At 37.3% G+C, this 21,099-nt stretch overlaps 1 protein-coding gene across 16 annotated transcripts in view; it reads left to right on the top strand.

The window, feature by feature from the left end:
* Positions 1 to 19,464, top strand: part of USP45 (ubiquitin specific peptidase 45) — an 82,359-nt gene extending 62,895 nt beyond the window's left edge. For 4 of the 16 annotated variants that reach the window (XM_074037401.1, XM_074037399.1, XM_074037402.1 and 1 more), the window contains 5 exons: positions 5,378 to 6,044; positions 8,225 to 8,322; positions 12,028 to 12,114; positions 14,476 to 14,629; positions 15,315 to 15,938. In XM_074037401.1, coding sequence (XP_073893502.1) covers positions 5,378 to 6,044; positions 8,225 to 8,322; positions 12,028 to 12,114; positions 14,476 to 14,629; positions 15,315 to 15,811 — 1,503 coding nt within the window. In that variant the 3' untranslated portion in view covers positions 15,812 to 15,938. Of the gene's footprint in view, positions 1 to 4,573; positions 4,644 to 5,377; positions 6,045 to 8,224; positions 8,323 to 12,027; positions 12,115 to 14,475; positions 14,630 to 15,314; positions 15,939 to 16,032 lie in introns of those variants that run through there. The other 12 variants (XM_005552290.4, XM_065543679.1, XR_012433591.1 and 9 more) reach the window with 10 other exon arrangements.
* The last annotated feature ends 1,635 nt before the right edge of the window (positions 19,465 to 21,099 follow it).

Below are 21,099 nucleotides of genomic sequence, written 5' to 3' on the forward strand. Positions count from 1 at the left end.
TAGTCCTAGCTACTCGGGAGGTTGAGGCAGGAGAATTGCCTGAACCCAGGAGGTGGAGGTTGCAGTGAGCCGAGATCGTGCTACTGCACTCCAGCCTGGGCGACAGAGTGAGATTCTGTCTCAAAATAATAATAATATAATAATAATAATAGCTGGTACTTATGCTGCTTACTATGGGCTAGGCACTGCTCTGTGGGCTTTTCTACATACTGTCTCATTTAACCACCATGACAACCCAATGTGGGCTGGTGCTTTCGCTTTATGGGTGAGGAAACTGGAATACTGAGATGTCAAGTAATTTTTTCAACATCACCCAGCTAGTAAATTGGAGAACTTAAATTTGAATCCGGGCAGTCTAGTTCCAGAATCATACTCTTCTATCCTGTATCACTTCTTTGATAGTAAGCTTTCTCCCATGTAGTTTTGGTTATTTTTTCAAAATAGACTTAATCTTTGATCCTAATTTACGTTATAAACTTAGGATATTTTTAGTGGATTAAATCCATCATATGTCCACTAAGCAAAAAACAAGGATGGGAATGGGTACTTTTATATTTCACTGGGAGCAGGAGGATAAAAAGGATAGATAGAATAGTCTCATTCAAAAGTTCCTCAGACCAGCTGATCATGAGAATCACCTGTCTATTCAAACAAATTCTCATACCCAACCTCAGACATCATTAATGGGAATTTCTTAGTGGTAATGCCTCGGATACGTATCTTTTAAAGCAAGCCCTCTTAGGTGAGTCTGATAATCACCTGAGTTTGGAAACTATTCAATTAGAAATGAGATTAATTGGATTCTGGACACAGCTATTTTTATTAGTTATATGATCTTGGACAAGTTACTAAAAACCTGTATGGGTCTATATTTTTCCATTGACCATTAATAATTTTGGTACATAATATTTGTACATATTTATGATGTATATGTGATATTTTGATACATGTATATAGAATGTATTGTGATCAAGTGAGGGTATTTGGGATATCAGTTACCTTAAGCATTTATCATTTCTTTGCAATGAGCACATTTCAGATTTTCTCTTTTAGCTACCTTGAAATATATAATCTATTGTTGTTAACTGTAGTTACCATACTGTTCTATGGAACATTAGAACTATTCCTTCTAACTCTTTGTACTCAACTAACGTACCTCTCTTTTTAGCTCCTCCACGACACCCTCATTCACTCTCTTCTAAGCCTCTGATATCTATCATTCTACACTCTACTTTCAGAAGATCAACCTTTTTTTTTTTTTTTTTTTTTTTTTTTGAGACTGAGTCTCGCTCTCTTGCCCAGGCTGGAGTGCAGTGGCGCAGTCTCAGCTCACTGCAAGCTCTGCCTCCCAGGTTCACGCCATTCTCCTGCCTCAGCCTCCCGAGTAGCCAGGACTACAGGCGCCCACCACCAAGCCCGGCTAATTTTTGTATTTTTAGTAGAGATGGGGTTTCACCTTGTTAGCCAGGATGGTCTCGATCTCCTGACTTCATGATCTGCCCACCTTGGCCTCCCAAAGTGCTGGGATTATAGGCATGAGCCACCGTGCCTGCCCCAACATTCTTTTTTTTTTTTTTTTTTTTTAGCTCTCACGTAAGAGTGAGAACATGGGATATTTGCCTTTCTGTGCCTAACTTGCCTCACTTAACACAATGATCTCCAGTTCAATCCATGTTAATGCAAATGACAGAATTTCATTCTTTTTAGGGCCAAAGAGTATTCCATTATTGATATATACTACATTTATCCATTCAACTACTGATGGACACTTAGATTGATTCCATATCTTGGCTATTGTGAATAGCACTACAGTAAACATGGGGGTGCAGGTATCCTTTTGATACACTGATTTTCTTTTCTTTGGATAAATGTCTAGTAGTGGGATTGCTGGATCTTATGGTAGCTCTATTTTAGTTTGTCGTTGTTGTTATTGTTGTTGTTGTTGTTTGAGACAGAGTCTCACTCCATTGCCCAGGCTGAAGTGCTGTGGCACAGTCTCAGCTCACTGCAACCTCTTCCTTCTGGGTTCCAGTGATTCTCATGCCTCAGCCTTCATCTCCCAAGTAGCTGGGTCTACAGGCGTGTGCTACCATGCCCAGCTAATTTTTGTATTTTATTAGAGACTGGGTTTCACCATGTTCCGCAGGCTGGTCTCGAACTCCTGACCTCAAGTGATCCACCCACCTCAGTCTCCCAAAGTGCTGGGATTACAGGTGTGAGCCATTGTACCTGGCCCTATTTTAATTTTTTGAGAAATCTCCATACTGTTGTGTTTGTTTTTTTGTTTTTTGAGATGGAGTGTCACTTTGTCACCTGGGCTGGAGTGCAGTGGTGTGATCTCGGCTCACTGCAACCTCCGTCTCCTGGGTTCAAGTGATTCCACTGCGTCAGCCTCCCGAGTAGCTGGGATTACAGGCACCTGCCATCACTCCCAGCTTATTTTTTTGTATTTTTAGTAGAGACAGGATTTTCACCATGTTGGCCAGGATGGTCTTGGACTCCTGACCTCGTGATCCACCCACTTTGGCCTCCCAAACTGCTGAGATTCTGACCACGCCCAGCCATCTCCATACTGTTTTCTATGATGGCTGTACTAATTTACATTCCCACCAGCAGTGTATCAGACTCCTTTTCTCCACATTCTTGAAGGCATCTTATTATTTGTCTTTTTTGATAATAACCATTCTAACTGGGGTAAAATGATATTTTATTGTGGTTTTGATCTGCATTTCCATGATGGTTAGGGATGTTGAGCATTTTTTTTTTCCATATACCTCTTGGCCATTTGGATGTCTTCTTTTGGGAAATGTCTAATATTAGTTCCTTATAGGATGAAGAGTTTGCAGATATTTTCTCCCATTCAATAGGGGTCTCTTCACTCTGTTGATTATTTCCTTTTCTGTGCAGCAACTTTTTAGTTCAATGTAGTCCCATTTGTTTTTGATGCCTGTGCTTTTGAGGTCTACATAAAATCATTACCTAGACTAATGTCCTGAGTGTTTCTCCTATGTTTTCTTCTTGTAGTTTTATAGTTTTAGATCTTACATTTAAGTCTTTAATCTATCTTGAATTGATTTTTGTATATGGTGAGAGATAAGGTTCTAGTTGTATTCTTCTGCATATGGATAACCAGTTTTCCCAGTACCATTTGTTGAAGAGGGCGTCCTTTCCCCAGTGTTTTTTCTTGGCCCCTTTGTCAGAAATCAGTTGGCTGTAAGTATGTGGATTTATTTCTTTATTCTGTTGCATTGGTCTATGTGTCTGTTTTTATACCAACCATACTGTTTTGGTTACTGTAGTCTTGTCGTATATTTTGAAGTCAGGTAGTGTGAGGCTTCCAGCTTTGTTCCTTTTGCCCAGAATTGCTTTAGTGATTCTGGCTCTTTTTTGGTTCCATACCAAAAAAAAAAAATTTTTTTTTTTTTTTTTAGGTGGAGTTTCACTCTTGTTGCCCAGGCCAGAGTGCAGTGGTGCAATCTCAGCTCACTGCAGCCTCCACCTCCCACGTTCAAGTGGTTCTCCTGCCTCAGCCACCCAAGCAGCTGGGATTACAGGTGCCCGCTACCATGCCTGGCTAATTTTTCATATTTTTAGTAGAGATGGGGTTTCATCATGTTGGCCAGGCTAGTCTCAAACTCTTGGCCTTAGGTGATCCACCTCCCTCAGCCTCCCAAAGTGCTGGGATTACAGGCATGAGCCACTGTGCCCAGCCAGGTTCCATATACATTTTAGGATTGTTTTTTCTTTTTATGTGAAAAATGTCATTGGAATTTTGATAGGAATTTCATTGAGTCCATAGATTGCTTTGGGTGGCATGGTCATTTTAATAATATTTTCCTGATCCATGAGCATGGGATGCTTTTTCGTTTGTGTCTTCTTCGTTTCTTTCATCAGTATTTTATAGTTTTCCTTGTAGAGGTCTTTAACCTCCTCAGTTAAACTATTCCTAGGTGAGATTTTTTTTCTTTTGTAGCCATTATAAACGAGATTGCCTTGTTGATTTTTTTTTTCCGGCTAGTTTTTTGTTAGTATATAGAAACACTACTGATTTTTGTATGTTGATTTTACATTCAACAACTTGACTGAATTTATCAGTTCTAAGGTTTTTTTTGTTGAAGTCTTTGGATTTTCCTATATATAAGATTATGTTGTCTGTGAAGAGGAACCATTTGACTTCTTTTCCAATTTGGATACCTTTTATTTTCTTCTTCTGCCTGACTGCTCTGGCTAGGGCTTCTTAACTATTAGTATTACATATATAGTAGGAAAGTTTGCTTCCAAAAAAAGTACTATATAAATTCATCAGAGTGGAACTTGTTGTCTGTTACCATAAGCTTTATTACTTATCATATGCTCTCTAGTATACCAAATATATATGGTGAAAATAAATACCTTATTTTCATTCAAGGAGTTCAGAATACTTGGTAAACACAGGAGACAATGTTATTTTTCCTGATTTTGAAGATTGAGGCAAGACACTTTTTATAACTTACCCTTCTTCCCCTGAATAACTAAAACCGAGTATCAATTACTCATGATAGTCTTTTTTTAATTTTTTGTCTTGACCCTTCAGCCAAGGTATAGGAAAAGAAAAATGTAATTCGAGCCTTCAGCTGTGTGGAAACTTTAGTGAAACATTTCAGGTACCTTAAAATTTTTAATTAGTTGATTCCCCCCTTCCCAAACTTAGGTTATTTTATTTCTGTAATTTTCTTCCAGATTTATGGCAACCAAGCAACACCGTGTCATAATAGTTTATAGTTTACTTTTGTTACTTTTTAATTTTTTTAAAAAATAGATACATTTTCAGTGTTTAAAAATGAACAAGTATGGAAAGGCTTATACAGTAACTGAAAAGTCTCCTTTGGGAAGCCAAGGTGGGAGGATCACTTTAGGCCAGGAGTTCAAGACCAGCCTAGGCAACATGGAGAGACTTTGTCTCTACAAAAAATTTAAAAACTAGCCAGGTGTAGTGGTGCATGCTTGTAGTAGTAAGTACATGGGAGACTCAGGTGGGAGGATCACTTGAGTGCTACTGCACTCCAGCCTAGGCAACAGAGCAAGACCCTGTCTCTAAAAGCAATTTTTTTTTAAAAGAAAAAAGTCTCCCTCATAGCCCTGTTCTACAAAAGTCCTACTTCCTTCCTCACAAATAGCCACTGTTACATTGTTGTTAGTTTCTTGTGTGAAGATTTACTTGTAAAATAGAACTATTTTTTAGTATATCTTCTAGTGATCTTAGTTTCAGTAGGCTTAGGAAATGGATCTGAGAGAAATGGTATTTAATAACTGTGATATGTTTAAATAAGAATTATTGGCATTTATTTTCAACGAGGTTACAAGATTCTTTTTCTTTGAAAACACTGTCAACTTACAGAGTCAACTAATTCATGACCGAAAATGTATTAGGAAATTGTCTGGAGAAACTGTTGTCACATACCAGAAAAAGGAAAACCTTGAAATGAATGGGGATTCTTTAATGTTTGCAAGACTCATGAATTCTGAGTCACCTCTGAATGAAAGCCCTACTGATGACAGTGAAAAAGAAGCCAGCCATTCTGAAAGTAATGTTGATGCTGACAGTGAGGCTTCAGAATCTGAAAGTGCTTTAAAGCAGACTGAGCTGTTCAGATCCAGTAGTGGATCTGGTGTGCACACAGATGGACCCCTTTACCCTCCATCAGCAGGTGAACTGGTGTACAACAAGGAGACTGACAGTGGTGATAAGCAAATGGCTGAGGCTATTTCTGAACTTCATTTGAGGAGCACTGTAACTGGACATCAAGATTTTGACAGAGAAAATCAGCCACTAAGTATTTCAAATAATTTATGTTTTTTAGAGGGGAAGCATTTGAGGCCTCATAGTCCCCAAAATGCTTTTCAGACCCTTTCTCAGACCTATATAACTACTTCTAAAGAATGTTCAGTTCAGTCCTGTCTCTACCAGTTTACATCTATGGAATTACTAATGGGGAATAATAAGCTTCTATGTGAGAACTGTACTAAAAACAAACAGAAGTACCAAGAAGAAACCAGTTTTGCAGGTAACTATTTTTTTAATTAAATAATTATTGATTTCCTGATAGTGTCTAGTGAGTTACAAATTTCACTGAGAATTTTACTGAGAATCTTGTTTCTATACTTGCGTTACTTAAGCACAGAGATTGTTTTATTCATATTTGTACCTGAGCACTTATGATACTGGGCAGAACAGATTTTCAATAGTTTTTTTTGTTTAAATAAATTGAAGAGCAGGAAGTATACAACTCTGCCTTAAAAATGCAAACTCATATAATCTTATTTGAGGGAACTATGTATCTGAAATCTATCCAGAAGAAATACCCCTACAACTTTTTTTTTTTTTTTTAGATGGAGTCTCACTCTATTGCCCAGGCTGGAGTGCAGTGGCGCGATCTTGGCTCACTGCAACCTCCACCTCCTGAGTTCAAGGGATTATTCTGCCTCAGCCTCCTGAGTAGCTGGGATTACAGGCGCCCGCTACCATGCCCAGCTAATTTTTGTATTTTTAGTAGAGATGAGGTTTCACCATCTTGGCCAGGCTGGTCTTGAATGCCTGACCTCATGATCCACCCGCCTTGGCCTCCCAAAGTGCTGAGATTACAGGCGTGAGCCACCATGCCCGGCTCCCTAAAACTTCAAATCGTATCACTAGTAAGATTAATGATGAGGCTAATGTGTTTCACAGATCCTATCAATTTGTTGTAAACTCAATGTAAGATAAATTTTGAAGATTTTAAATAGTAGCATGTCATAAAGCTAGCGCTATAATTACCAAGATTAGTTGGTCAGAGAAAAGTGGAGAAAGGGGGAAAATAAGAAATTTTCACTTCATCTTTATCCTTGAATAAATGGAAAGAATACTCTGATTCTTAGTGACTACTCGTTTTAAAATGTAGACTTTATTATTCAGGTATGGTGAGGCTAAAAGATCAGGAGATAATTGCCCCTGAAGAAATAGTGTGTTATTCGTAGTTCCCAAGAAGAAGGGGCCCACCGTGCTACACAGGATCACATAGGGAAGCACCAGGGTCAGTCAGGAGGTGGGAGAGTGAGGGGAAAACATGGGCAGGAGCCTTTAGTGTGATTTCTAAAGGAAGGAATGTGTAAGGCAGGGTAAGCAGGCTTAGGATCGGCTAGTTTGAATAATTTTAGTGGGCTCTGGGATATAGGGGCTGTCTCTAGTTATCAGGTGCCTGGTCCTAGGGTGATTACAGCAAGTGGGTAGTGGTCCAGAGTGCAAGAGCCCAGTGAAGGAGGTTGTTGGGGTATGGGCTCTGGACTCTGGATTGGTTTGCATATGAAAGGCATGCATACATAAGTTGTTTACTATCTCTGTGAATTAGCCCTGGGAGGGGTTGTCCCTCCAGTGTTAACCAGACCCTAGATGTCAAAGCATCAGAATAAAGACACGCTTAATACGCTAGTAATAAAGAAATGGGAGAAGGAAGGAATACCTACTTACATTAATCCAAGTTAAATATGCAGTTGGCGATGTTCAAATCCTAACATAAATCTTAGGAATTTAGAAATTGGGACTGGGCGCAGTGGCTTACACCTGTAATCCCAACACTTCGGGAGGCCAAGGCACGAGGATTGCTTGTAGCCAGGATTTCAAGACCAGTCTGAGGAACATAGTGAGATCCCATGTCTACAAAAAACGTTTAAAAAATTAGCCAGCTGGGGTGGCATGCACATGTAGTCCCAGCTACTTGGGAGGCTAAGGTGGGAGGATCGCTTGTGCCTGGGAGGTTAAGGCTGCAGTGAGCCATGACCACTTCACCGCACTTCAGCCTGGGTAACAGCAAGACCCTGTCTCAAACAAACAAACAAACAAAAAATAGACAAAAAATTTAGAAATCTTTTTAAACCCAAACTCTTCAACTACACATGTGCTTCTGGTGATTTTTGGCTGGAGGGCATTGACACAAATTACTTCTAGTCCATCTGCTTTCTACCTTCCAAAATTTTGTTTCAAGTGTTACCTCTCCTATTCTTTTTTCTTATTAACTGTGTGCCTTAAAAAAAAAATTCCTTTACTTTCATTTTAGCAGAGTTTTAGGAAGGAGTAAAGACTGCCCTTTCATCAGAAGTCCAATTTCTTTAACATTTTTTAAAATGTGGTATGATGCTTCTGTATAAATTTTTATTATATGGTAGATAATGTATAAAATGGAATTTTATAAATTTATTGTATTTTATGTAGAAAAGAAAGTAGAAGGAGTTTATACTAATGCCAGGAAGCAATTGCTCATTTCTGCTGTTCCAGCTGTCCTAATTCTCCATCTGAAAAGATTTCATCAGGTAAGTTTCTTCAGTAGCACCATAATTTTCATCATGTGTTTTACAAAACTTTAAGTCCTATAGAATATTGTCAAGGATTAGACAGTAACCAGTAACTTACTGAATTTTAAAATGTGTCATGTGAGATTTACTGCTCATCTAGCCATAATAGTTAATAAGACTTTCCTGATTAAAATTGTTTAATTCACAATATTTGAAAATTTAGGCAGCAGGAACCTAAATGGTATCTCCATGTATGTTTGTGTGGTAACAGAAAATAAGTTTTGTGGCCGGGCATGGTGGCTGCCTCAGTCTTTGGGAGGCCGAGGTGGGCAGATCACCTGAGGTCAGGAGTTCAAGACCAGATGGAGATAAAAGTCTTGCTCTGTCGCCCAGGCTAGAGTGCAGTGGCTCAATCTCAGTTCACTGCAACCTCTACTTCCTGGGTTCAAGCAACTCTCCTGCCTCAGCCTCCCACATAGCTGGGATTAAAAGTGCCTACTACCACACCGGCTAATTTCTGTATTTTTAGTAGAAATGGGATTTCACCATGTTGGCCAGGCTGGTTTCGAACTCCTAACCTCAAGTGATCCACCTGCCTGGGCCTCCCAAAGTTCTGGGATTACAGGCGTGAGCCACCATGCCCGGCCCATACAATTTTCAAATAAAAATTTTAATTGTATAAAACAAATTATCAAGAAAACAAGGAGAAAACTTAAATGATTTTTTGGGGGTGGGGGTGGGGGAGGGAATCTCCCTCTGTTGCCAGGCTGGAGTACAGTGGCACAGTCTCAGCTCCCTGCAACCTCAGACTCCTGGGTTCAAGCGATTCTCCTGCCTCAGCCTCCCGAGTAGCTGGGATTACAGGTGTGCACCACCACACCTAGCTGATTTTTGTATTTTTAGTAGAGATGGGGTTTCACCATGTCAGCCAGGCTGGTCTTGAACTCCTGACCTCAGGTGATCCACCTCGGCCTCCCAAAGTGCTGGGATTTTAGGCGTGAGCCACTGCACCTGGCCCTTAAATGAATATTTAACTTGACCTCTGTGTGAAAGACTTTCTAAATATAAAAGCTAATAAGGAAATCTCAAGGAAAACTATTGACAGTTTACATATTTGCAACATTTTAGGTGGAATCCAGATGTGTGAGAAGAGATTTTTCTCCATTCTGCCATCCCTGTCCACAGATTAAGTTCTGGATTCTTCCATAGTCAAGGTTATAGAAACTCAATGGAACTGAAATGGCATAAAAAACAGAAGCAGATGTATTATATCTTGTCATATCAGAGCGCCTAATGGAAAGGGTACATCTGCAGTGATTCTGGGTGAATAAGAGAGGATAATGCCAGATTGCAGAAGCTAATTTCATGATGCACCACAGTTATTTTATATTTGGTACTTGCATCCCTGTTTAGAAACAACTTACAGAAATAATTCTTGCCCTTAAAGGGAAATATTTATGGACATCCATCTAGGTCCCTTTTTCTCTCAAGCTAAATATAATGTCAGCAAAGTCACATTCTTATTCCCAGGGTTTGGGCATTATAGGGAGCAGAGTCCCTAAGCAATGCCTGTGTTTCTAGTTCATTGACATCCCTGAAAGCCTTCTCTATGGTAGCTTTAGGGCTGTATATCAGAAACATCCACAACACTTAAATGCAAATCTGAAACTGGATAGAGATCTTTGTCATAAAAATGCCAAATTTTTAACGTTGTAAGTATATAAAGAGTCTTAAAGATCAATAAGAAAAATATCAGACCCTAATAGTAAAATGGGAAAAGAATATCAACTGACAGTTCTGGAAGTACAAAGTTCAGGCAAGTATAAAAAAGGTCCATCCTTCCCAGCAAAAGAAAGGCAAAATAAAATGGCAGATTCTTTTTTCAACCTGTCCAAATTAGCAAAGATATAGTAGTGTTAATAAGGATGACCTAAGATACATTTTCATTTACCAGCATTGGGAGTGTAAGTTGGTAACACCTACTAGAAAGCAATTTAGTAATGAATATGAAGAACATTGAGTAATTTTTTTTTTTTTTTTTTTTTGAGATGGAATTTCGCTTTTGTCGCCCAGACTGGAGTGCAATGGCATGATCTCAGCTCACTGCAACCTCCACCTCCTGGGTTCAAGTGATTCTCCTGCCTCAGCCTCCTGAGTAACTGAGATTACAGGCACCCACCACCACACCTGGCTAATTTTTGTATTTTTAGTAGAGACAGGGTTTCACCATGTCGGTCAGGCTGGTCTTGAACTCCTGACCTCAGGTGATTCACCCACCTCAGCCTCCCAAAGTGCTTGGATTACAGGCATGAGCCACTGTGCCCAGCCGAGTAATGTTTTAAACAAAACAATTTTTGAACAAAGCTAATGACTCTTGACTAAGTAAGAACCTACCACAAGGAAATAGAGATATACATAAAAATGTTTGTGTGGCTCACTCAGGTTATGCCAGACGTAAGACCTAGCTTAAATGTCCAATGTGCAGGACATCAGATTTATATTTTAATATGGAAAATGCAGTGTATCATTCCATTAAAGGGAAAAAGGCAGGAGACTGTAGATGCAAATATAAGTCTAGATATTTTCCAAAAATTACCACCTAAAAAAAGATTCGTCTTATATTAAAGTCCTTCACACAGTCTCTCGTATGATGGGGTAATTTCTCAACAGCAAAGTACTGACTGAGGAGAACACAAAAGCCTGAAATGATCTCAGACAGTGCTGGTATTGGGTGCTTATAGAGGTCACCTGATGAAAAAGGCAAAGAAATTGAATGTAGATTAAATATTCCTAGGATATGACCTCATAATTTCATGTCAGCTATTTTCAAGCCTTCTAAAGATCACTTGAAAAAACAAATCAGTAAGTGGCTACACTTCGGCAAAAAAATAAGTGTTTTTTGTCTTTAAAGAAAGATAAGCAATAAAAAAGCAACAGATCTACAGTAAAATTGTGATTAGTATGCAAATGAAAGATCAGTCATTGACATCGTGAAAGGTTGCCTCTTTTAGTTTTTGTCTACCCATTCATTTCGGATTTAGGTATCTTCTCATTCCAACAGAGTCCATTTCTATTTACGGGTCTCCTCAATACCTTTGATATTTTATTGGCTAGTTTTTATTACCATTACATAATGCAAAGCATACACTTTTTAAGGTTTGCCTCTGAAAATTAGAAAAAGATAGCATATTTAAGAACATAAAAGTACAATTTTATTTATGTAATATATAGCATTAACTTTTACTGGTATAATGTTTTGAATGTTCAGGTTGTTTGTTTGTTTTAATGAATGAATATAATTGAATTTTAGAACTGAAAAAGACCTAATCTCATCCTTTTATACCTGGAATCAAGTTGACAACCAGTCACTGAGTTAGGCCTAGAACACCAATCTCCTTACTCTTTAGTTGAATATATTTTCATGATAGCATGTGTGTCAGCAGCTTAGCTTTTATATTGAATTTATTTTTCCATAAGCGTTGAAAAGCCACAGTGAAAGTAACTATTCCCTCTATTGTTTGTGGTAAAAATCCCCACATAAATGAATCTTTGCAGTAACAATTTATGAAACCTAATTTTTAATTTAGTCATATTAATTTTAGACTATTCATTAGTCACATTTTTATCTATGAAAAAACTGCTACAATTTCTCTGTTGGTTTTAGTTAAACACAGTGCTTTAGATCTAATTGTTGCATTTCAAAAATGTTTTGGTCTTTTTAAGGCTGGCTTGAGTCTTCGTAAAGTAAACAGACATGTAGATTTTCCACTTATGCTCGATTTAGCACCATTCTGTTCTGCTACTTGTAAGGTACAGTATATTAAGATATTTAATTGATTTATAAATTAATATGCTTGAAAGTATCCTATATATTATTAGGCAATGCTTTTTCTTTAAAAAAAAAAAAAAAAAGACTTCTCTTCTGAAAGGGAATTTTAATAGCCAGTGATTAAGTCAGTAATATGTGGAACATTTAATACACTGAATATGATTTTTGTCCTGTGGGAGACAAAATAAAGGAAAATTGAAAAGGTAAGGCATGAGGCATGATGGTTATGAAGGTCTAAGCTGTTTGTAACTGCTACTGAAGCTGATGGTTGCTGAGAGAAGTGAGGTTTTGTGTCCTCTCTTGTTCATTGTGAACTGTTTAATCAGTAGTAGTTTTACCATTTGCGGAGTTCTGTATCTTGCAAATCAATATAGTAGTGAATTGTCTTTCATGCCACTTCATGTGTACTACTGAGAATAATGTACTTGTCAGCGGAGTATGATACTTCAAAACTGCTGCTACTGTAATAATTAGGTACAGAAAGCAGACTAGTTTATCATTGCTTACTTTACATGTAAGAATTGTGTAGATGAAGTAGATGACTTTGTCTTCCTTGAGGGAAGCAGTTATGGGGTAACATATTGTCCTGTTCATGATTACTGGCTAGAAGTCTAGATTTTGTGGTATGTAATAGAATGCCTATTGAACTTAATACTTTCAGTACATGATAGTTAAAAATATCTTAAATGTAATTTTTGGTTGAATTACAGTGTATCTGCTGTGGAATACCAGCACTATCTGTCGATTATTAATACTCAGTATTCCTAGAATTTGATAATGTGGTAAATAATAATGAAATTTAACAAGCTCTGTGTTAAATTTATAAAAACATATTTTTAAAAAGTACCTATTACGGAGAATTTCCAATATACACAAAAGCAAATAGAATAGTACCATGAACTTCCAGCACCCAGCCCTAAACCCTTACATCCATGGCCAGTCCCGCCCTATCCACACACTAATTCACTTTCTTCTTCTTATTTTGAAGCAAACATCAGAAATAATTTCACCCATAAATATTTCACTATGTATCTCTAAAAGATAAGAATTGCTGCCTCTCCACTTTTTAACATAACCACAGTATCATTTAATAATTCTGTCATATCACCTAGTGTTCATATTTTCAATTGTCTCATAAATGTGATTTTTAAAATGAATTACTATCCAGATAAGTACTGGATCTGTTGTTCATTTGTGCGATTTTTAATTTTCACTTTTTGGAATTTCTTTTAAAATTTAATTTTGTTTAATTACATAAAATATTTATATAGGTCCAAAGTCAAATGTACCTAAATAAGGTAAATTCAAAGATGTCTGGCTTTTTGCCACGTCATTCTACCTGTTTGCTCCTTCTCCCTGTAGGTAACCATTTAAAAAATTATGGCTTATTCTTTTATTATTTAAATATAAGCAGATAGGCATGTATATTTTCATCTACCCTCTTAAATAATGGTAGCTGACACTGTGTATCCTTTTTTCTGCCTTACTCTTAACATTACATCCTAGAGCTTATTCCATAGCAGCATTTAGAGATCGTCTGCACTCCATTTTTCCAGAAGCATAATACTCTATTGTGTGGATACATCATAGTTTATTCGACCAGTCCCCAATTTACAGACATTTTAATTCCAGTGTTTTGATATTACAGATAATCCTGCAATTAATAGTGTGGTACATGTCTTTTAACATTTTGCTCATGTATTTGTGGGATCAAATCCTAGAAAAAGGATTAATGAATCCAAGAGTAATACATATACAACTCAGCCTGATAACATCAAATATCCCTGCATAGGTCAGGCGCAGTGGCTTACGCCTGTAATCCCAGCGCTTTGGGAGGCCAAGACAGGTGAATCACCTGAGGTCAAGAGTTTGAGACCAGCCTGTCCAACAAAGTGAAACCCTGTTTCTACTGAAAATATAAAAATTAGCTGGGCGTGGTAACAGATGCCTGTAATCCCAGCTACTTGGGAAGGTGAGGCAGGAGAATCGCTTGGGGTGGCGGAGGTTGCAGTGAGCCAAGATCATGCCATTGCACTCCAGCCTGGGTGACAGAGCAAGACTCTGTCTCAAAAAAGAGAGAGAGAAAAAAAAGAAATATCCCTGCATAGGGATTGTACCCTTTGCATTCCCATATGCAATATGTGTGAGTGCTCTTTTCCCCACAAATCAGCCAACAGAGAACCTTGTTAAGGTTTTTCAATTTTGCCGGCCTAATAGGTATGGAAACTATCTCACTTTTACTATGCATTTTTCTTATGTTAGGCAGATATACATTTACTTACTTTTCCTTACAACAGTATTTAACAGATATTACTAATTTGGGTTTTTTCTTTGTTTAAAAGAATGCAAGCATGGGAGATAAAGTTCTCTACGGTCTCTATGGCATAGTGGAACATAGTGGCTCGATGAGAGAAGGCCACTACACTGCTTATGTGAAAGTGAGAACACCCTCCAGGAAATTATCGGAACATCCCACTAAAAAGAAAAGTGTGCCTGGTATGCCATCCTAAGTTTATTTTTAAAAATGAATGTGTGCTTCCTTTTCTGGGAGAGCTAAGTTATTATTTCATAGATGCCTCTAGTGGATTTGCTTGCTTGATTTTATTTTATTTATTTATTTATTTAGATAGAGTCTCACTTAGTCACACAAGCTGGAGTGCAGTGGCACAATCTTGGCTCACTACAACCTCTGCCTCCTGGGTTCAAGTGATTCTTACTCCTCAGCCTCCCGAGTAGCTGAGATTACAGGTGCATGCTACCACGCCTGACTAACTTTTTGTATTTTTAGTAGAGACGGGCTTTCGCGGTGTTGGTCAGGCTGGCCTCAAATTCCTGACCTCAAGTGATTTGCCCGCCTCGGCCTCCTAAAATACTGGCATTACAGGTGTGAACCACCATGCCCAGCCTCAATTGGATTCACCTTAAGTGGGAATTCCCTCTACAAGTGCTTAGAGAATCTCAAATATTATGAAGACTGTACCCTTCTAGGTCATATGAGATGACATGGTATTTTAAGGTACTGAGTCATTGTGTATTATAGTGGAGTAGCATTTTATTTAACAATACCAAAAGTTTTTGAAGCCATACCAGATTGTCAGAAGAGTTGGAGTTGAAAATTTGCTGGCTTTGTTTATGGGTCATCCAACTAACTTTGCTTTTTTTGATTTGTTTTTGAAATGAGGTCTCACTCTGTCACCCAGGCTGGATTGCAGTGGCACGATCTCGGCTCAATGCAACCTCTGCCTTCCAGGTTCAAGCGATTCTCCTGCTTCAGCCTCCAGAGTACCTGGGACTCCAGGCACCTGCCACCACACCTGGCTCATGTCTGTTTTTTGTTTTTTTTTTTTTAAATTAGAGACGGGGTTTCACCATGTTGGCTGGGTTGGTCTCAAACTCCTGACCTCAAGTGATCCACCCACCTCAGCCTCCCAAAGTGCTGGGATTATAGGCATGAGCCACTGCACTGGGCCAGACAGCATTATTAATTATCCCTATAATATTAATGCTTTGAAAGAATTTGTTCTAATGAGAACACATGGACACAGGGAGCGGAATATCACACACTGGGGCCTGTCGGGGGTTGGGGGTAGGGGAGGGATAGCATTAGGAGAAATACCTAATGTGGATAACAGGTTGATGGGTGCAGCAAACCACCATGGCACATGTATACCTATGTAACAAACCTGCACGTTCTGCACAGGTATCCCAGAACTTAAAGTATAATTAAAAAAAAAAAAAATTCGTTATTTTTGGAAAATGCTTAACCCAAAAAAAAACAGACTTCTTAGGTAAAATTTGGCATTAGATAGAGTTTGTAATGAACATGTTATTGTTTGTAATTTAGAGTAAGAACCTAAAGCATACTTACTTTAAAATTGCACTTCTTCTTGTTTTGCTAGGTTTGAAAGAGGCTGATAGTGAATCAGCAGGCCAGTGGGTCCATGTTAGTGACACTTACGTACAGGTGGTTCCAGAATCAAGAGCACTTAGTGCACAAGCCTACCTTCTTTTCTATGAAAGAGTATTATAACTATTAATGGTAATGATTATTTAGGTCATTTGTTTTTGAATGCTGCAGTGATAACTATAATATATAACGTGCCTTTGTAGTCTTCCCTCTTCTGTAGGAAAAGCATGTTCATCAAATAGTCCTGAACTTTTCCAACATTTTGGTGAACCCTTTTAAAGTAAATTTACTCAATGCTTTAAAATTCATAGTCTTAAAATAAATGTGAATTTTGTTTCCAGGTATTTATTCTGGGTTACAAAAACCTCCCAGAATTTATAGTAGGAAAGGAAACCCCTTTATGATGTGGCTCATTATTACAAGCATTCAGAAATGATGCTGGCTAAGTCAAATCATTCCTTAAGACAGTGTTTCCTAAATGTAATACCACCTTCCTGAACTCTCACATATTCTGTATCATGGTTATTTTTTAAAAAATATTTTTAGCCTTTTTTAACCTTAGTCTTGTTTTGAGCAATCATATTCCATGTTTTATGTGCTTTTATATTTTTTATAATAAATATTAAAACTATTAAAGAAAAATTGTTTATCCATGTACCACTTAAAATCATCTCAGGGCCATCCAGTGGTATATGTGTACTACCATTTAGGAAACTGCTATAACACATAATTTCATGAAGTAACACCTAATATAGTGTAGTTCCCTTGTCATATTTTATACAATTCAACCATATAAAAGGGTATCACTGTAATTGCAGTAGTTTGGGTTTACAAATAATCTGTTGATTAGCCTATTACTTTGAGGTTTTGAAAAACTAGAAATATGATGAGGCATTTCATAAACATATCTCTTGCACCCTCTTCCTGGTGGACTTAAGAATAACTTGCAAGTGGTTGGCCAAGGCCAAATATAGATGATTATAAAATTTAGAATTGGCAATTAGAAGTTGATAATACATATAGGACCATAGGATAGCTTTGAAATATAAATTGCCAAATTATATTTGTAAATGATAGAGAATTATAGTAACAGAAAAATGTAATACTTTTTTTACTTCTCGTAAATACTAAACACAGTTTTGGGGTTTTGAAATCACTATTTTTGTCTTCAGCAAGCATCATTAACAAGTTGAGGTGAATTTAGCTTTTATTTTAATGGGACATTAAGCTGGCAGTTTTTATTTTTTAAATAAATAATAGCAAAAATATCATTTTTCCCTCTAGAATACAAATTATTTAGCTGTCAAAACTTGGCATGAAGAATATTACTATTACTTAGGCTTAAATATCAAAAAATAATGGCTACTTCAGTGTCATATTGTTGAAACAGAAACAAAACTGCATGATTCAAGCATCCTAATCATTAGTGCCAGTGAATGATAGTGCAGGCAAGTGCCGGGTAAATGCCTAGTCCCACTTCATTCTCCTCCTGGGAAAGAAGGATAGTGGCTGCAGATAATGTATGGAAATATTTAATCAAGACTGACTGTCTTAAACACATAAGCATATATAATGTTATCAAGGTTACCAGTGCTGCCTTTTGATATATGGATGAACATAACTGATTAAAGATGGTAATAGTACACAAAATGCAAAGCTTAAAAATGTCATTGCATAAATTCTATTTTTAAGATGTTGAAATGTTAATAGTAGTGTTTTTCTTGATTTTTAACAGTGAAATAATCAAGAAATGTATCTTTAAGTTAATCTGCAAAGTCAAGCTGTGTTCTGTAAAAGGTATTTTACAGCATTTTCCGTTTAACTGTAATCCGTTATCATTGGAGATCTCAGTACCAGAGCAGTGAATTTTTTGAAAAATATTGAATGTCTTTATTCAAGTCAGCTATCTTGGTAAGAGCAGTTTTCACCTCCCCCCCAACTGCCCAAATGTAAATATAGGTCACCTAATTTTTCTTACAGAAAACATACTTTTAAGAGGCATGCACTTTTCATCAGATGGTCACTTGTTTCTTGTTTCAAAGATAAATATTTGGATAGATACCCATACTTGCTATGTCAGTCACAGTGCTGACGCTATTTTAACATCATTTAAAATGGAAAGATCTACGTATATTTTTGACATTATTCCAGAAGTAACATGCAAGTAAGATATTTTTATTTTCATTTTATTCTTGTTAAATGAGCTAATTATGAAATTTTTTTATGGCCTAGAGTTTATGAGTGCTTTTTCCTTGTCTTCTGAAAAATGGAATAAATTCAAGTTTTAATACTTAAGAATTTGCTAAATATAGCTTTTGTAACAGAGAAAGCATGTTAAATTACACATGGGTCTACATTAAAATTTTTGTTTTTATTTTGAATATTTCCAAAGCACATTTGCAGGGACAGTAAATTGCGAGGCTACTAATAATAACAACAATAGTTTCTGGATCACTTCAGGAAACAGTATAAATAAATAAGAATGTTTACATATCATCGACATAACTACCATAGTGTTGGAATGAATTAAAGTAAAACAAGTTTCACTAGCTTTATTTAGAAACTGGTTTACCCCAGCTTCCCGTTTTTTTCCAAAAAAAAAAAAAAAAAAAAAGTTTGCCAATACTGTATCATTTAATGCTTTTAAAACTTGTGAAGACCACCTTTTTAGGTAGCTGAGAAGAGTGATAGTTGGTATCAATTTATTAGCCAGGCATGGTGGCTCATGCTGTTGGGAGGCTGAGTGGGGAACATTGCTTGAGCCCAGGAGGACAAGGTGCAGTGAGCCATGACCACGCCACTGCACTCCTGCCTGGTGACAGGGTGAGACCCTGCCTCAAAAATAAAAAGAAGACAGTTGGTATCAACTCAAAGAATAGTTGATGCCTATTCTCCTATTTTAAATGTACCAATAGAGCTATTTTACTATATTTAATAGTTCTTAGCTTCCATGTGTGATGATTTTAATCAGTGATTTTATGCAATAGCAGAATAAAATTTTCTGAAGATTAAGCTGTGAAATGTATCAACCCTCATCTAATTTTTGCAGTACAAAATAACATGCTGATTCCTTTTAAAAAATTCATGTTTGTAATTTATTTTTCTGCATGTATTGATCAAATAAGCCTAAATCAAATATGTGCAATAAAATTGAGCCTTTAGATAGTATCTAGTACATTGTTAAAAAAAAATACTATTTCTAGATATTTATGATGTTTTTGTTTATGTAGAAATCATGAATTCAAATCTGTTTAAAAGATGACTATATTTTCAATTTTGAGTAATAAATTTATACTGTTATTCCTACTGTTTTTTTTTCTTTTGCCATGTTTCTAGAAAATAGCTGTGTAACTTATTGAGCATTATTTTGATGTTACTGTATAAAACATGCATAATAAATATTCTTATTTATTTTATGTTACAAGATTGGTCCTGGAATTTTCGCAGTTTATGTTATTGACAGAATGCTTTATCTATCAACAATGCATTTGCTTATGTCTTAGTCCACTCAGGCTGCTATAAAAAAATACCATAAACTAGGTGTGTATTAACAGAAATTCATTTCTCACCGTTCTGGAGGCTGGGAAGTTTAAGATAAAGGTGCCAGTAGACTTGGGGTCTGATGAGGGCCCACTTCGGTTCATAAAGACAGCACCTTCTTGCTGTGTCCTCACATGGGAAAAGTACAAGGCATCTCTGTGGGTCCTCTTTCATGCAGCCCATTCACGAGGGTTCCATCCTCCTGACCTAATCACTTCTCAAAGGCCCTATCTCCAAATACTATCACACTGGGGATTTGTGAATGTTGTAGGGGACATAAACCTTCAGTTCATAGCAGCTTTCTCAGCTATATTCAAAATATCCTACATATTTTAGAAATTCTTTATTTCAAAACAAAATATCTTATGGGCCACTTTCACTCAGATTTCAGTATCTACCAAGGATGATCATCTTCCTTTCAGGGGTTTCTTAAAAGGTTACTTAGACAGGATAATTATTTAAAAGGGTAAGGTCTTGCACCAGCAATTAAGAAATATTTTGCCTACCCATTTGTGTCTAAACTTCTTTCAGGTAATGAAGCCCTCTGAGATTATGATGAAAGCTAAAGACCATCTTTTGTTTGTTTAGTCATTTAGTAAGTATTTGTTAGGCCAGGCACGATGGCTCATGCCTGTAATCCCAGCACTTTGGGTGGCCAAGGTGGGTGGATCACCTGAGACCAGGAGTTCGAGACCAGCCTGGCCAACATGACAAAACCCCATTTCTACTAAAAATACAAAAATTAGCTAGGCATGGTGGCACACGCCTGTAATCCCAGCTACTTGGGAGGCTGAGGCAGGAGAATTGCTTGAACACAAGAGGCAGAGGTTGCAGTGAGCCAAGGTTGTACCACTGCATTCCAGCCTGGGTGACAGAGACTGTCTCAAAAAGAAAAAAAAAAAGTATTTGTTGGATACCTGTTGTGTGGTAGGTACTAGGGATACAGCAGTCAACATAAGAGCCAGAAATCTAAGAGGTGAGGAAATACACATTCTAAGAATGTAAGGAAAATTTGTGTTAATAGTAATGATATGGAGAAAAATCAAGCAATATGGACTCCCTATGAAGCCATGTGGAAATTAAGGTACAGGGGATGAAGATATCCTAGAGATAAAAGGCATGGTGATATTAGTACTGATAGTCCCCGAAGAGAAAGCTGAGTGTTGTAGGAAGAATGGGGTTTTAATTCTGGGGCCCTCTCTTCTGGCAATATAGAGACTGAGAAGGGAAGTCTTAACATCTGTATGTTCCCAGAAAAATGTATCTCCCTAATTTTTGCATGTAATTTCGAAGGTTCATGGACACTTCTAAAGCCATTTCATACATATTTTAAATTGCACCCAAGAAGAAATATCTGAGATGTTTGCATTCCCATATGTATTAGGATAGGCTGAGTTGTGCTGCAGTACAACCCCAAATCCCAGTGGCTTAACACAAAAGTTACTTCTGGTGCATCCAAAGTTCACTGTGAGTCTGCACAGTCTGCAAAGGCAACTGTCCTCCAACTGGTGATTCTCGT

Source organism: Macaca fascicularis, chromosome 4 (genome assembly GCF_037993035.2).
Source record: "Macaca fascicularis isolate 582-1 chromosome 4, T2T-MFA8v1.1".
NCBI classification, from domain to species: domain Eukaryota; kingdom Metazoa; phylum Chordata; class Mammalia; order Primates; family Cercopithecidae; genus Macaca; species Macaca fascicularis.